This window comes from Artibeus jamaicensis, unplaced genomic scaffold (assembly GCF_021234435.1).
Source record: "Artibeus jamaicensis isolate MK-2021 breed Jamaican fruit bat unplaced genomic scaffold, CSHL_Jam_final contig_332, whole genome shotgun sequence".
Lineage (NCBI taxonomy): Eukaryota > Metazoa > Chordata > Mammalia > Chiroptera > Phyllostomidae > Artibeus > Artibeus jamaicensis.
The window spans coordinates 12971316-12984234 of NW_026521788.1; the positions used below are offsets into that span (position 1 = coordinate 12971316).

Sequence of the window (12919 nt, forward strand, 5' to 3'; positions counted from 1 at the left end):
AGTCTGAACACAGTCACCTTCCTACGTGGTTTTGGACCCACTCGTGCTGCCCTGTTCAAGATTTTCTAAGGTTTCCTCTGGCCCCCAAATTTTCGTCACAACAGACACGGCATGATAGGATGTGGACCTGCGCACACACTGTGCCCCGACTGGAGCAAACCCACTTTGAGCACACACTCACTATCATCAACCCGTCTGGGCCAGCATCTCCTCCTCTTCAGGGAAGAGCACGCATTTAAAACAAGGCACCGCCTGCTCTTTTGAATACTCACCTCCCTTCAGCGCTCTGGCACCCATGTAATCCCAGAGCAGCAAGCTGGCACATGTCATAATTTGCAAATACAATACAGTGGAGGAAGGCAGAAAAGCCTATTTTCAAATAGAGCTTTTTGCAACTACCAAGTAATCTCATGGGTTTCGAGCTCGCAAACCAGAGTTTCTCCCAAGTATCTGAAACCTATCACAAGTTGCCTCTTACTACCACCTCATTTTTCTACTCACTCACATCAACGCAAATTATCACTTGTTTAAAGCCAGCACTTCGCCTGTTCGCAGCCGGGCAAACATCTGCGTTCATTGATTCAGGCTCTTGTCTCTTTTCTCTTAAACTCTTTCCACTCTTGTTACCATGACTGAGATTGTGGAATTTGAAGGCCATCTCCATGTACAAAGAAATAACGAGCAGCATTCTGTGTTGTTATCTTGAAGACATTTTCTACGACTTCAGTTATTTAACTTGATTCAATCAGGCAGCTGGTTACCTTCAGCTGCTTGATCGAATTCATTTCTGCCAAGTTCTACAGTTAAAAAAAATCATCTAAAGTCAGTTCATTACCCTTTTTTTAATGGGACAAGAGAGAAGAGAGATGCATCTTCAAATGACAAATAAACGATTTGCCCGAAGCCCATCATTTCTCTTCCTGGAATCTGAACATCAACTCTTCATTCTTTTTGCTGTGATCCTAATCAGATATACCACCCACTGCTCCTTAATTACACAATTAGGACAAGAAAAACTAGACAGTATTCCAAGCCAATGTCTCAAGCCAAGGCATTCATAATAACGGAGATCCCAATTTTATTATATTGATTTCCAACAGAAGAATTCAATTATGCATTTCAAAGGAGATCTAGAACAAGCTTATTAACATTGTGATGCCCAGTTTGGTGGGAACCCAGCTGGATTGGAAAATACAGCTTCAATGTCCCAAAGCACACATAGACCATAGTGCAAACACCACCCTCCATCAGGCTCCAAGGACGAACAACAAGCATGATCATATTTGAGATGGCAAAAGCCATCAGGAAAAGGGGAGAGGTAAAGTCCAATTAAGAGGAAATTTTACAAATGTAACTGTCACAGTGATGGTTACACAATCCTGAAGCAAAATTGAAAAGAGCATAATGAAGTGACTGCTGAACTGGGTTCAAGTCCAAGACACAATGAGCAGCCTTGCAAATAATATTTTAAATATATTTGCTCCAGAGTGACGAAAAACATTACCCAAAGAACTAGAAGGAAAACAAGTTCACTTAAGAACCAAAATACTTAAAGTTTTAATCAGAGAGATTTCCTAAGACTGGAAAAAAGAGAAATAAATTTCACAATTGGCTAACTCATGTTCCTACAAGCAGCACCTACCTCATTTAAATCCTGCTGAGTTTCAAAGGCATCCTTCGGCAGAGTGGCAGCCCTCTGGTCTATTCTATAAAATACAAAGAAAAATTATTTCAATTTAAAAGAAACATTTCAACAACGCACATTTGAAGCTGGCGGTGACAGATCTGACTATACCCCTGTTAGAAAAATCCTCACTGGTACCCCACTGCCCATAGAACAGAGTGTAGGTTCCTTACAATGGTCTGCAACACATTACAGTGTTTGGATCCTGCTGGCCTTCCTGGCCCCACCTCCCATCACTCTCAACCTTGCTCCCTATACTCCAGTCTCTCTGGCCTTCTCTCTGCTTCTCCCACACGTAATGTTGGTCTCCTGTTCAAACTTTCACCCTTACTGTCCCAGACAGCTCATCCCTCAGATCTTCATAGAGCTGACTCGAGTTAGCATGTAAGCTCAGCTCCTCTATCATTTCCCAATGAGACGCTCCTGATCGTCCTAACTTCCTAGACATAGCCCTCCCCATCACTCTCTATCACACTTTAGATTTTATTCTCAGCATTTACCACTATCTGATATTATACCATTTATTTGCATCTCCATATTAAATGTAAGCTACAAGAAATCAGTGATTATATGCATTCTCTACATTGCAAAGTCCTCAGTGAAAATTCAATATTTTTTTAATTAAAAAGTTTTTTTGAATGAATGAATGTGATCTGATACAATTGTCATGTAATGACACCATTTGCTCACTGAAGACAGCTTGTGGAAATTTCATCCTTTCTCTCAACTGTTAGTTGTGTTACAATAAATGTTACAGCAATTGCTGGGTAACATGGTGATGCTGGCTTTTGCCACCACGTAGTTACCGATAGAAGAAAAAGAACTTAAAAATGGGCAAATCTACTCCAAATCAGTTTTATTTTAGTTTAGAAACACAAAACGAAGCTCCACAGTCGGCAGATGCTTAGCTCCAAATCCTGCTTTGCCAAATGCTGTGGTCCAATGGCACCTATTACATAACATCCAAGTTTTTCTGCAGCAGTTTTCAGGCTATTATATAATAAACGTGTTGAATTATAGTTATTAACTGTATAAAAAGGCCTGCTATCTTAATGAATAAAAGCTTTAGTTTGGTGTTAAGTCATTTATGAAAAGATTCACTGTGAGGCATAGTTATTTACAGTTATTATTCCACCTCAATTTGAATTCTGAAGAAATGTACGTGTCCTCTGAATGGTCAAAAAGATTAATAATTTCTAAAAGTCAAGATGCACATTTAGAAATACCACAGCCCCACCTCAAAATATTCTTAAGAATGCAGCATTCTTTCAGTCCACAGGCATTGCTAACTGTGCGAACAATTTATTTCTAGTGAGAAAGGTAAGGGTAAAAACCGTGAAGGTCTTGCTGATGCCTGCCATGTCTGCACAAGGCAGCGCCTTCCTCCTGAGTGTGATGGAAGGCTGAGGGTCCAAGGACCCGTGGAGAGACTACTCAAGAGAGAAAAGTAAAAAGAGAGGAAGAAGACCACTGGCACAGCTACCTCTGCCTCTCAGGTCCCCGAGCCACACGCACCATGATTTCAGGACTTCAGAAAATACCAAGTGGCTCTCTCCCAAAAAATGGGTGAACCCTCTTGGGGATAGGGATTACCCATCCCATCCGGTAATTTCTAAAACTCTGAATGGCTTATAATTTCTTTGTAACTTACAGTGGTTCTCAAATTGTGTTTCTAAGCAGTTATGGTAAGAGCAGAGAAATGGAAGAGTGTTGATCTTTAATGGAAAGAATATGTTTTCAAGCAGAAAATTTTCTAGGGCTTTGGTGCCAGCAGATGGTAAAACAAATACACAAGTAGAAAACATTAAGGGAAAGAAGCAGATATAGACTTAGTAAAAAATATAGTACGTATTATCGAGATGCACAGAAGGGCCTGCAAATAATATAATCACATGATCTTCCAGGAAAACTACTCATCATCTCCAGATAAACATCCAGATCAAGTTTGAGAATTGTGGTCTAAGCATCAAAGGCACTTTAATAATCATCTGAGTACCTCCTACGTGCCTGGTACACTGTCGGGGAGATAATGATCAATAAGCAGCATCTACGCCTTTAGAAGGCTTACAGTCTAGTGCTATCTTAAGCAGAGGACAAAACTAATTGCAACCCAGCCTTGATGCTATCTTGGTAAGTTGAGGATCAGCACACAAGAGCTGGTACCAGAATGGTGGAGAGGAATTGGGGAGGTAGAGACAGATAAGAGAGATGTTTTCAAGAATAAAAACAATCAGAAGGTCATGGGTGTGGATTCAAAGTGTGTCATGAAAGAGACAGAGTAATCAAAATTATTCCAAATATTGAGCCCTTGGGGCAAGAAAAATGACATGGTTTTTCTAACAGATACATAGAAATATGTAATTTTGGTTAGGAGAAGGAGGATCAGGTATAAAGAGAGGCAATTCATGAGTTTGTATTTAGATATTTGAAGCTTAAGGTGTGGCTGAAATAGCGAATTGAAAATGCTCACACAGGGCTCCCCCCAGGACAGGACGCTCTGCAGTGTGTTTGACAGAGAGCGTGGTAACCACGACAATGATATGCACCAGCCCTGGGTTCTGCATTACTTGTTCCTGTGTTGTGTGGCCAGAGCCTAGCATGGTGCCTGCTGCATGGTAAATGCTCAGTACGCATCTTTTGGATAGGTGGATGGATGAAAAAACAGAAGAAACCAGACCCAAGGATGACTTTTCATCTACCACTTACTAGGGATGTGTACGCATGGGCAAGATACTAACATCTCTAAACCTCAGTTTCCTCATCTGCAAAGTGAAGATGATAACAGCAACCACTCTTGGGATAATTCATCATGAGAAGGACTGTTCATAAATATGCTTATTACTACTGTTAGCTATAACACATACATTCTATAATCATTTTTTAAAATACCATAATAATAATTGTATACTTTACTAATAATAGCTGAAGCCTATGAATAAATAACTGAAAGACATAAAAGTTGGGACACCCTTATTCAGCAGCCACTAAGCAGATCTCTGAGACTGGCCAGTTATGGGACAGAAAAACGCAGAGCCATGAAGAAAATGGAGACACATCACTAAGGAGGTAAAAAGCTAAACAGAAGAGCACTCTAAATGCGGAAGAGAAAGAAATGATAAGAAAGAAGAGTATCAGTTGGCCAGCCCTTACCATTCCTGCTGGGACTGCCAGCCAGTTTACTTCTATTATGTTGTTTGACTCTCATGGTAAGTCTATGAGATTAGCCTTGTAACACCCATTTGACCTAATAGAGCAATTAGATAACTTCACATTCATTAAACACATTATTAAGCAGCAACTCTATGTCAGGTTTTATTGCAGTATTGGGGGACAAAACGGTGAATCAAAGTCTCTGCCCTCATGAGACTTACATTCTCGAAGAAGAAGAAGAAGCAACCTAAGGAAATAAACCAGTGGTGTATGGTGCACCAGGTGCTAACACACAGAAAATGAAAGGCAAGAACAGCATATGGGAGGACAGTCAGAGCTCACACTGCTAGAAAACCTCAGTCATCTGGACACGATGAGAATGAAAGTCAGGAAATAAGTGATTACTGGATTGCAAACGATGAAGGTCTTGGCAGAAGAGGAAAAAAACAAAGCTTCTCACTAGAGAAGTTTAGTGTCGAAAAGAAATGAACAGTAGCTAGGTATCTTAAATGCCCTTTTTAAAAATATCTTTAAAGATACTGCTTGAACAATTTACAAAGCTAGCTAGAAGCTGGCCTAAACACAAAAACTGGATCATACTCCCTCCAATTTTCTTTCTTCTCTTTGCCCAAAACAATAGAAAATAGATCAAGCACATCTTCTGCAGAGGGCAACAGTGAGAAGGGCACTTAGGGCTTTCTGTCAGCTTCTCTATGACCCTGGTCCCCAGCCCAGGTCCACGCCATGGGAAATGCAGCCTGGACTCCTCAGAGCCCAAGTCGGGCTCTCAGGACCAGTCAGAACGCAATGCCTTCAAAGGCTACCACCGTCACCACCAGTATTATCACTGCCACCATTATCATCCCCACCAACACCACCCCACCCAAACAAACCCCCATCACCACCCCATGGCTGTCCCACGGTGCCACCACAGTACTGCTGCCACCAAATGGCGGAATTCAAAATAAAAGCACTTCTCGGCAGAGAAACACAAAACTTAATTGTTTGCTGATATTAAAAGGGCTTCCTGTCAGATTGTGACTGCAAAATCATGGCTAGCTGACTGAAGAGCAACTTTTCTAAAAATATTTGGCGTTCCCACATTACTGGAACGCGAAGGCACGTGCTGTGCCAGCCTGCAGGGTCATCCTGCAGTGGCCTTCCCCCAGGGGGCGGACTGGAAGTCAAAATAGCGCAACGCACAAAGAATGAAGACTCTTTTCTTGGCCTAAGAATAGTCTCCAACCACAGATGTGATCATTCGTGAAGCAGTATTTTCGTTTAGGATTTTTGATTTATACCAACATTTCAGCTTTCCATAATTAAATGAGCAGCTGGGCACATTCCCTAAGTGAGCGAAGAGCTTTCCCATCTGCCCAGTTGCTCACGGAAGGCACACGAGAGTTATCCGACATCCTCCTCTCCCTCACACTCAGTCAACTTACTACCAAGCCCTTTAATTTTCCTTTTTAGTTTTTTATTGTATTTTTCCCATTACCATTTATCCCTCTTATAGCCTCCACCAGTAATCATCACACTGCTGTCCAAGTCCACGAGTCCTTTTTCCTTTTTGCTCAGTCCCTCCACCTCCCCCATTCTCCCTTAGCTGTCATCTTGCTCTCTATGAGTCTGTCCCCATTTTTCTTATTAGTTAGTTCAGTTTGCTCGTTAGACTCCACATATAAGTGAAATCACATGATTTTCGTCTTTTTCTGACTGGCTTATTTCACTTAGTGTAATATTCTCCAGGTCCATCCATACTGTTGCAAAGGGTAAAATTTTCTTCTTTTTTACAGCCAAGTAGAATTCCATTGTGTAAATGTCCCATAGTTGTTTTATCCACTCATCTACCGATGGACACTTGGGCTGCTTCCCTATCTTGGTGATTGTAAATTACATTGCAATGAACATAGGGGTGCTTATTTTCTTGCAAATTAGTATATGAATTCCTTTGGGTATATTCCCAGAACAGAGATCACTTAGTCAGCCCTGGCTGGTGTGGCTCAGTGGATTGAGCACTCACCTGTGAACCAAAAGGTTGCAGGTTCAATTCCCAGTCAGGGAACATACCTGGATTATGGGACAGGTCCCTAGTTGGAGGCATGCCCCAAATTTCTTGCTTTAATTACTTATTCCAAATAACTTTTGCATCTCTCTTTTCCCCACCACCTTAGGCCAAGCCACCATTAACTGTCTCTGGACTGCCTCCCCAGCTTCCCTACTATTCCTCCACCCTCCCCACATCATTCCCATACAACACTACCTTGTCACTAACTTTCTGCACACTATACTTACAATAAAGACCAAAATTCTTCAAGTATCCTATGACTTTCTGAAGGACCTAGCATCTGTTCACACCTTCATCCTCGGTTCCTGTCGGTCTCCCTCTGGGTGCTCCCATCACCCTGGCATTCTTTCAGACACACCGCGCCCCATTCTACCTCGGGCCTTTGCGGACACTGCTCCCGTGCCCACAACCCTCTCCACTGTCTCTCCTAATCAATGCATCCGTCCTTTACATACCTGGCACCAGACCAATCGCGCTTCCCTTTGATATGTCTTTCTGTATTCCGATTTTCTACATCTGCTGTATAGCATGTCTTAGTGTCTACTTGCGTATTTGTATAATTATTGATTTGTCTATTTCTCATGATGATAAACTCCGTGGGGCAGAGATCATGAGTCTTGCTTAACATTTAGCTAATCCTGGCATCTGGCATCTAAGGCTAATCCTGGCATCTGGCACATACTAGGCACTCAGTGCGGGCTGCTGCCAGTTCTGATATATGCCTGAGTATGTACCATGACTATGGTAAAACTCATGCAGCCTCCTTCAAATGGAGCTTGCCTGGCAGGAGGGATTAACTCTCATTCCTCCAAGCAAACCCATTTCTTCCCCAAGGAGACGGGCTAAAGATTAACAAGTGTCTTTCTAACCCATACATAGAAAACCTGGGCAGGAGAGTAAAAGGAGAACATCCAACACACTTTTCAGAGTACTTCATATAAAGTCAGACCCTTAAAACTAAGCAGTGCCTACACATTTAAGAGTTCCAGATATCCTACTGTCTTAAATTGAGCCTCTGTATTAGAAAGTCTGTACTAGAAAGCAACACGGGACACACCAAGGTATACCCGGGCAGGTTGCCAGCTGGCTGTGTGACTGCTACTTCCTGAAACCCTTGGAAACAAAAGATATATCCCGAGAGGACAACCCTCAGACCAAAACATTCGTTATGAACGAACAATAGCTGTATATGCAGACACGGACAAGATGCCAATAGATTCCAGTAATATCATTAACAACAATAACTACCCTTGATACCAGTAAATATAAAATTTCTTTCTCTAGGGAGTCTGAGCTGTATTAAAAGCATTCTCCTACTGTTTTTCCCCCACATTTGTATGCTAATGAATCGAGATTAAACATTGGGCAGCCAACTTCAAAGATAAAGTAACCAAGGCACAGAGTTTAAAATGACTCTCAAGAAAACCACTACAAAAAAAAACCCAGAAAGAGAAGTCCATAGATGTTCATGAACTGACTTTCCAAGCCAATGTATGTACTTGTACAGGTCAAAGAACTCCCATAGGGGAGACAAAGATGTAACTGGGAAACGTTATCCTAAAGGCCCAGGTACAATAACCTGGGAAGAGACCAGTGGCTGAAGGGCATAGGTGAGGGACCTCTGGGAGTGTTTCTGGCCTGGGTTCTGGGCGATGCATTTCAGAAAAGGAAAGTGCTGTGTCCCTGGAGGCACCATGAGAAACTCCGAGTACAGGGCGGCCCAGCTGTACTAAAACAGATACCTCTCCTCACCTTCATGGGCTGAAACAGAGCCTGGAAACAGACAGAACGACTGCAATGCCCAGAGAAGGGGTAAAGGAGTGAGTCAGACCCACAAGGCCAATGTCAGAACTGGCAGAGGGAAGGAGGGGGAGTTGTCATGTGTATGGTTCATAATACCCCATAAACCAGAAGGAAGAGTTTGGGAAGGAATATTCGGTACAGGGGATTCTGAGATCTCCTGGGAGCTGAGATGCTACTAATACTTTGTTATCAATAATAACAAAAGCAGCACCTGGTTTGCTGAGCACACTGTAACACACTTTGCTTGTATCATCTCATTTACTGTATTCCTTTAATAAGTGATTATTAGACCCCTGCTCCCCGTGCCAGGCAGTGCTCAGCCCAGGAGACAGAGAGGTTGTAGCAGATGCTTCAGGTCCGTGGTCAGGTCTGCTCACTCACATCGTCCCCCTTGAGCACCTGCCAAGTCTCTTCCCTTTTTCACTTCAAGGATTTTATGAAACAGAACTGGATCCCTCAGCCTGGAAGTGTGGGAGAGCTGCCTCCTCGGGGGGAAACAGGAAGGAAAACATGTAGATAAACACTGAAGCCCCGAATTTTCAGAGGGATACATCTGGACACTTCCTATGCATATCGTCAGAGAGGCCCCAGGGAACTAATTCTAGTTACGGAGAGTGTTCGGTTGCACACCTACTGTCAGCTTTTCCTCCTCCTGTGCCCCTGCTTCCCAAGGTTACCTCCCTGCACCCAAGGCCTCCTGTGAGGCCCCGACATCTTGAGGAACCTAATGTAATAAAGTGAGCAATGTAACTAAGGAGACATAATCCCTGTCTGTCTCTCTGGAGCTTTCAGAGACAGACAGAGAAAAAAAGTAACACACAAATGAAGAGTCAGTTCAGGTGCTGATACAGTTAAGGGCAAAGGGATTGTGAGTAATGGTGAGGGAAGTGGCTAATTTGAATGACAGATGAGTATCTGATGACTATTAAGTACCATCCTATTGCACTGAGCACTGTGATATTACATCTGATACTTGACCTTCCAGTGCTTTAACTTTTAGATCATAAATCAGGATAGCTCTAAAAACAAGAGATCTTAAAGAACAGAGTTGGGTAGGCATTAATATTAAACAAGCCTAAATGTTACATGTGTCTAGTAAGAGTTTTCTTTCTCAAAATGTTAAAAAGTTATGTCTTCTATCTTCCTCTGCCCTACTCAGGCCTTCTTCATCGCTTTAGCCTCCAAGATGTCTCCTCACACTGCACACTCGCTGGAGCCGTCTTTCAAAGATGTCATCTGGGCACGCCATTCTCATTTATAACCCACAAAGGCTTCTTTCTCTCTGGACTTGCACAAAACCTGAACTCCACCCCCTGGGCGCCAGGCCCTGTGCAGTCTGGCCACCGCCAACCTTTCTGACATCACTTCCTCTCACGATCCAGTATTCTCCAGCCTTCCAGACGTTTGTCTGTGTCTTCCATCAGCAGCACCCCTGTACCTGCTGTTCCCAGAGTACATGTTCGTTAGGATTCTATTGTTTCATTTAAAAGCAAACAACAAATGCCAAACACGCTTCAGTACAGAGCTGTCCTTACCAACGTGGTCTTGGCGCACGATGAATAAAACCTGGATTAGTGTCTCTCTGAGGGGCGAGGGTGGATTACCGATCAGAGAGGCAAATCTACACACCAAAACACTCAAAGGAAGAGGTGTCTGACACATACATTCTGGTTTAAGAATCATCTTACCCTATAAAAGTCATCTTTAACATTTGCTTTCTGATCCCAACTGACCCAAACCATAAAAGCTGCAGGTATCATTGAGAATACTTTTTAAGTTTCCCTCACTTAACAAAAATTAAAACTAAATCCATTTTTTCTTAACATTCTAATAATATTCTTGTTTACCTCAACTTGAGATAGAACTGCTAAAAACAAAAACCAGAACAGAGAAAGTAAAATTATATCATATGAATACAGAGATTTTAACAAAGTTGTTACAGTTCCATATTTATGAACAACTTCTTGATTTGAAAACTTAATAGGGGCTCAATGGGGGAAAATTTGGAAATCAAAACCAATATTTTTAAAAAGATTTTCTTTATTTATTTTTAGACAGAGTGGAAGGGAGAGAGAAAGAAGAAGAGAAGCATCAATGTGCGGTTGCCTTGCACATGCCCCAAACTGGGGACCTGGCCCACAACCTGGGCATGTGCCCTGACTGAGAATTGAACTGGTGACCCTTTGGTTCACAGGCCTGTGCTCAATCCACTAAGCCCCTCCAGCCAAGGATAAAAACAATATTTTTTAAATCATCCACCATCATCCCACCTGAAAGTAACCACTGATAAAATATTGATTTATGTCTTTTTAGTATGTTTCTGCACATAATTATTGTAAATAGTAACCAAAAATAGAATCACATAATACCATAATGTAACTGGTTTTTCTACATGTATAAAATAGATCATGTACCCATGTTAATACTCTCCTAAAACATAGTTTCAAACACCAAACATACAGATTGGCATTTCTCAACTGGGTAGTGTTATGTCCCCTAGGGAGCATTTAGAAAATTTGGAAGCTATCTGCGATTGGTTCAGAAGCTGGGAGTCCCCACTAGCATTTGGTGGGCTAGAACCAAAGCTGCCAGAGCCCCTGAGATGTGTGGGCAGTCCCACACAAGAAAGAATTATTCCATAACCCACGTGACTTCCAAATATCTCTTGGGAATGTTAGAGCCAGAGACCATTTACCCTCCTCGCAATCTGAACCAGAAAACTATGAGGGCTAGTGGATGAAATAGAAATACTGGAATACACAAGTAAGGAGGAAGGGATTGAACTGAACTGTCTCAAAGGTTCCACCCTGAGCCACTATCCTATGACCACATACAGAAATCCAGACGTGACTTTCTATCTAGTTCTCTCAAAGTTATCAATTATCCATTATACGCCTATCTTCTTCCATGATCAAATAACTGGAAAATTTGTATCCTAAGTTTTATTTTAGTTAAACATTTCAATTGCAATGCCTAGACAGCTTTTATCCTTAAGCACAAACTAACGAAACTTTGTAATGCATGTACATAACAATATTTTTAGACAATTGAGATGGTGGCAGAGTAGGTGGTATTTACACTCACTTCCTCCAAGGACCAAACCATAATAAACACAACTAAATTATAGAACAATCATCATAAATTAGTAAAAGAAGACTAATTAAACAGAAGTCCTATAACCAGGGATTTACAGAAGCCACTTGAGACTGGTAGGAAGGAGACAGGCATGGAAAGGGTTGGCCCCACACCCACATATGTCAGTTGAAAATCTGAAGGGATATTTTAGCTGCAAAATTCCCCCCCGAAAACAAAGAGATCTCAATCCCATGCCAGCTTCCCAGCCCAGAGCACCAGAGCTAGGAAGAGTAGCTCACATAATCTGTGTTTAAAAATCACCTGGAATTTCATCCACCACGGAGAGGTGGGAGTCTGTTAGAAATCCAGGTGCCCTCTTGAAGGGCCAGCAAACATGTCATTCACAGCCACTCACCCTGGGTTCCAGCAGAGGGAAGGTAGCTCAGAGCAGACTGGGGCCATACAGGGAGAGACTGCATTGTGTTGCTTCAGGGAGACAGCTGAAGGGACAGCTGCCAAGGTTGCCGTACTGAGTCCTTCTCCAACACTGCCCACAGACACCATCTTTCCTGGATCAACCACTTGCCTTCATACAACATCAGTCTGAAGGAATGCACTAATCCTACTCCCTGACTCCCTGTGGCTCTGCTGAGCTCACACCCTGCAGAAAAATCTGCTTGCTATAGCTGGCCCAGGCCCATGGTACAGACTTAAAGGACTCTTGAGTAGGTATGGGCAGACTTAGAAGCTGTAAGAGATGCACAAGGAAAGAATGAGTTGTGTGGCTGTAGGGCAAGGGCTATTTTCCTCCTTCCAAAAGCCCTGGTGCCTCCCCAATGAGAGATCTACTGGCCCTACCCTTCCGACTCCCTGTGGCCCCCACACTTGCAGAGGAGTCAGCTGGCTGTGGTAAGCCTGGGCCTGCTGAGCACACTTTCTTGGAAGGCTCTTAGGAAGTCCAGGCAAAACTGAAAAGTGTCAGAAACACAGAGGACAGGGGCCATATTTCCCTCTACCCTTGATCAGTGCCATTGTTCCTGTGCAGAACACTCCTTCCACATAGCCAAAAATCATGGTCTCTTTTAGCCTGATGTACCTGGCTGGCCTAGCCCTAAAGACTACTGGAGATTCTGCCACTA

At 42.7% G+C, this 12919-nt stretch overlaps 1 protein-coding gene across 9 annotated transcripts in view; it reads right to left on the reverse strand.

The window, feature by feature from the left end:
* The window catches only part of FAM13C (family with sequence similarity 13 member C), a 126011-nt gene that overhangs the window by 50589 nt on the left and 62503 nt on the right, over positions 1–12919 (reverse strand). For all 9 annotated transcript variants that reach the window (XM_053663996.1, XM_037139927.2, XM_037139926.2 and 6 more), the window contains one exon: positions 1643–1706. In XM_053663996.1, coding sequence (XP_053519971.1) covers positions 1643–1706 — 64 coding nt within the window. The remainder of the gene's footprint in view (positions 1–1642; positions 1707–12919) is intronic.